At 58.8% G+C, this 3,657-nt stretch overlaps 1 protein-coding gene across 1 annotated transcript in view; it reads left to right on the forward strand.

Annotated features, from left to right (window-relative positions):
• Positions 1-3,657, forward strand: part of LOC102245396 (cytochrome P450 26C1) — an 8,558-nt gene that overhangs the window by 1,696 nt on the left and 3,205 nt on the right. The window contains exons 3-5 of the mRNA XM_014531558.1: positions 1-165; positions 1,515-1,670; positions 3,525-3,644. Of these exons, the coding sequence (XP_014387044.1) occupies positions 1-165; positions 1,515-1,670; positions 3,525-3,644 (441 nt within the window). The remainder of the gene's footprint in view (positions 166-1,514; positions 1,671-3,524; positions 3,645-3,657) is intronic.

The raw sequence follows: 3,657 nt of genomic DNA on the forward strand, positions 1-3,657 counted from the left end.
GTCTACGATGCTGCCAAAGCCCTAACCTTCCGCATGGCCGCGCGCATCCTATTGGGGCTGCGGCTGGACGAGGCGCAATGCTCGGAGCTGTCCCGAACCTTCGAGCAGTTTGTGGAGAACCTCTTCTCGCTGCCCTTGGACGTGCCCTTCAGCGGCCTGCGCAAGGTACTGCCACCGGGCCCCCGACCTTCCTCTTGAGGCTCCCTAGACGCCCCCGCAGGTCACTTCTGTTGAGCGACAGAGGCACAGTGCGCCCAGGAAGGGGAGGCAGCGTGGTGTGGTGGTGCCCTCGGTCTGCCCTGACTCGCTGTGTGACCCGCGGCGGGCCACACACCCTCTCTGAGCCATGCCAGATGGGACGTGTTCCAGTCCCAGCAGCCGCGGGGCCTCCCTTTGGATACTCGGTGGCAGGCGCCGGGCCAGTCGGCCCAGCCCCTCCCCAGAGCGGCGCCTCCTGGCCGGGCCTCCAGCCCCCTTTAGAAGCCCGGACGGCTGCGGAACGGATGGGCCGCAGACACGCCCCTGGCCCAGCTCGGCGCCAGCCCGGGTTGCAGAGGGGTGGGTGCCGGCTCCCCGCCCTCGGCCCCAGGCCCGCTAGTTTCCGGATTAGAGAACCGCGGCCTCTTCCGACTTCAGAGAGCGTAGGGCCAGGCCCAGGGAGCAGCTAGGAAGCCCCGTCCCGCCTTTCCCTTCGCACTTGAGCTGGGGCTTCTCCTGTGCCAATGCAGCGGTTTTCAGTCACCTGAATAAAAATAATAGTTATGTATAAAGGGGCATTATACTGGCTGATCACCTTGGATACATTTCCTGATTTAATCCTCTCAACCTGCAAAGTGTTACTCACGTTTTGTTGATGAAGAAACTGAAGCTCAGACAGGTTGAATAATTTACCCAAGATCACACAGCTAGGAGAGGGGCAGAGAGGCAGGATTTGAACCTGATCTAGTCTAACTACAAAACTCAGGCGCTCAAGTGCTTTTGCTGTATTTGCTCCCTGAACACTGAAGGGACACCCTGGCCCTCTTGCCTATCTCCTTACAGAGGCTAATGCTTAAAACAGCCATCGTGTCCTCTAAGCAAGAGCTTTTCTGGGTGCATCAAGGTGTCTGTCCCTTGCTCTCTGCACTGGTGCCCACTGTCTCTACCCATGCAGGGGAAAGGCAATGGGCTGGTTCCACCTCCACAACTTTGTGCCAGGAATGGGCACTGACCGCTGTGCGACTCTAGGCAATTGCTTGACCCCTCTGAACCTCGGCATCCTCCCATAAGGACCAAAGAAACTGTTTGCCTACCTCAAAGGGAGCTGTGATAAACAAGAGAGAATGATGTATTGGAAAAGTGAACAAACTTTGAGTATTTATTAAGCACCTTCTATGTGCCAGGCATGAAACTAAGCTGGGACACTTAACGTTAGGAACTCAGCAGAGCAGCCTTGGGAAGATTTGGGGGGGGGGGTGCCCAGGCCTGGCCCCCTCAACCTTCCTGCCCCACCTCCCTCTCTCCCTGCCCATCAGGGCATCCGGGCAAGGGACCAGCTACATCGGCACCTGGAGGAGGCCATTGCAGAGAAGCTCCATGAAGACATGGCTGGGGAGCCAGGTGATGCCCTGGCCATGATTATCCACAGCACTAGGGAGCTGGGCCATGAGCTCTCAGTGCAGGAGCTGAAGGTAGGTGGGTGCGGTCTCTGCTCCCCTCTTGCAGTCCTAGAGGGTATGTCTCCACTTTAAGCCTCAATCACTCTTCAGGGTGAAGGGGAAAAGACCAGGCTTCCAGCCATGGCTCAGCCCTACCCACTCTCAGTAGGAGCCTTGAAGGCTTGAGTCCTAGGCTCTTCTGGACACAAACAGCTCCACTTCCCTCCCCATTCTCTGTCACTCCCTACCTTTACCTCCGCTGTCCTCCTGACCACAAAACCCTCTTCACTCCTTTTCTCTACAAATCCTAAGGGCTCAGGGTCAAACTCCACATCCTCCTGGAAGCTCCCCTCTTCCCAAAAACCAGTACTCTCTTCTCATAAGGCACCTTGGCACCTGACACTGCTACCTGTTTTGAATGTCCACTGTGTGAACTGGATGTACCCATACAGCGCATGTGGTGGAGGTGGGGGAATGGCCCCCAGGACATACTTGACAGCCCCCCACAAAGAGTGGAGAGGTAGGGGAGCAGGAGACAGTGAGAAATGGAAACACCTCAGCCCTTCTGAAAGCAACTCCCATCCTTTCTCTGGGGCTCAATTGCCCCTTTCCTCCAGCCTCAGAGTGTGTCCCGGCCTTAAGTTTCTTCTCTGAAAGTGGGGCTGATAATCCCCACCCTGACTCCTGGGCGGCTGTGACGTCTGGAAGAGCCAGGGTGTCAGAAGTAGATGAGCAGTGGGCCCTGAGTCCTGGGGGAGCCTAAGGGTAGGGCCAGTTCTGGGCAGTGAAGAGGGCGGGGAGCGTGTGGAAAGGAGTGATGGTCCCACTGCCTTGACAGGGGTGGGGAGGAGGTATCTCAGCTTCTCTGGAAGAAACCCACTGCCTCTGCCAGGATCTTCCGTTCTGGTCTGGGATTCAGGGCAGGTGAGCCAGGCTAGGCCTGTCCAGGGAAGAGGTTGGGGCTTCAAGGTCTCTGTCCTGGCTCTCCATCTTGTTCAGGGCAGACAGTGAGCCTTGGACGGAGTCATTCATTCCACAAATGTGATGTACCTCGTCGGTGTCAGGCTTTTGCTGGGACAGAGGATTTAGCAGTGATCAAAACACAGCCCTGGCCCTTGAGGTGCAGGAGGGGTGGGGTCCACCTTCATCTTGTGATCACACAAATCAGTGTACCAGCACACTGTGGGTGCTGCCAGGAAGGAAGACAGGGAGCTGGGAGGGGAAGGCAGGCAGCGAGGGCTAGGCCTGGAGGGTGAAACCACAGGCCCCTCCTGTTTTCCTGGGCAGTGCAGACTGGGAAGAGATGTAGTCCCTCCCTGGGACCGCTCCACTAAGCGGGAGGAAGACACCTCCATGCCAGCTTTGGTGCGAGGCTGGCGCTGCTGCTGCAGGCACCTCCCCCAGTTCCACTGCGGTCCTCTCAGGAGCCCCAGCTGGGCCGCAGGCAGCACCCACACGGCTAAGAGCACTGGGCTCCGAGTCCTACTACTGGGGCTGCCGACTGCAGGGACTGGTCCAACCCGGGAATACGAGGGCAGCAATTGTGCCTCCTCGCAGGACGTGGGGGAGGGGATCGAAGGGGAGAATGGGACGAGCTAATATACCTAAAGCACTAAGAACAGCGCACGGAATCAGTTCCTGGCATTATCTCTGGGAACCTCCAAGGCAAGTGGCTAGAATAGATCCTGGCTTTGCCAGTTGCTACTGCGGCTTGCCCAAGCGGCAGACGGGATCGACTCCCGGACCCTCGCACGTAGCTGCCACAGGGGCACATCCCAGCTCCCTGGCCTTTGCGCAAAGGTCAGTTTGGGCCCTTCACACCTCATCCGCCGCGAGGCCAGGGCGGGGCGGCTGACGGAGACTCAGCGCCGCAGGGCTGTCTTGCAGGAGTCGGCTGTGGAGCTCCTCTTCGCCGCCTTCTTCACCACCGCCAGCGCCAGCACATCCCTGGTCCTGCTGTTGCTGCAGCACCCGGCGGCCATCGCCAAGATCCGGCAGGAGCTGGAGGCCCAGGGGCTGG

This window comes from Myotis brandtii, unplaced genomic scaffold, assembly GCF_000412655.1.
Source record: "Myotis brandtii unplaced genomic scaffold, ASM41265v1 scaffold810, whole genome shotgun sequence".
Lineage (NCBI taxonomy): Eukaryota > Metazoa > Chordata > Mammalia > Chiroptera > Vespertilionidae > Myotis > Myotis brandtii.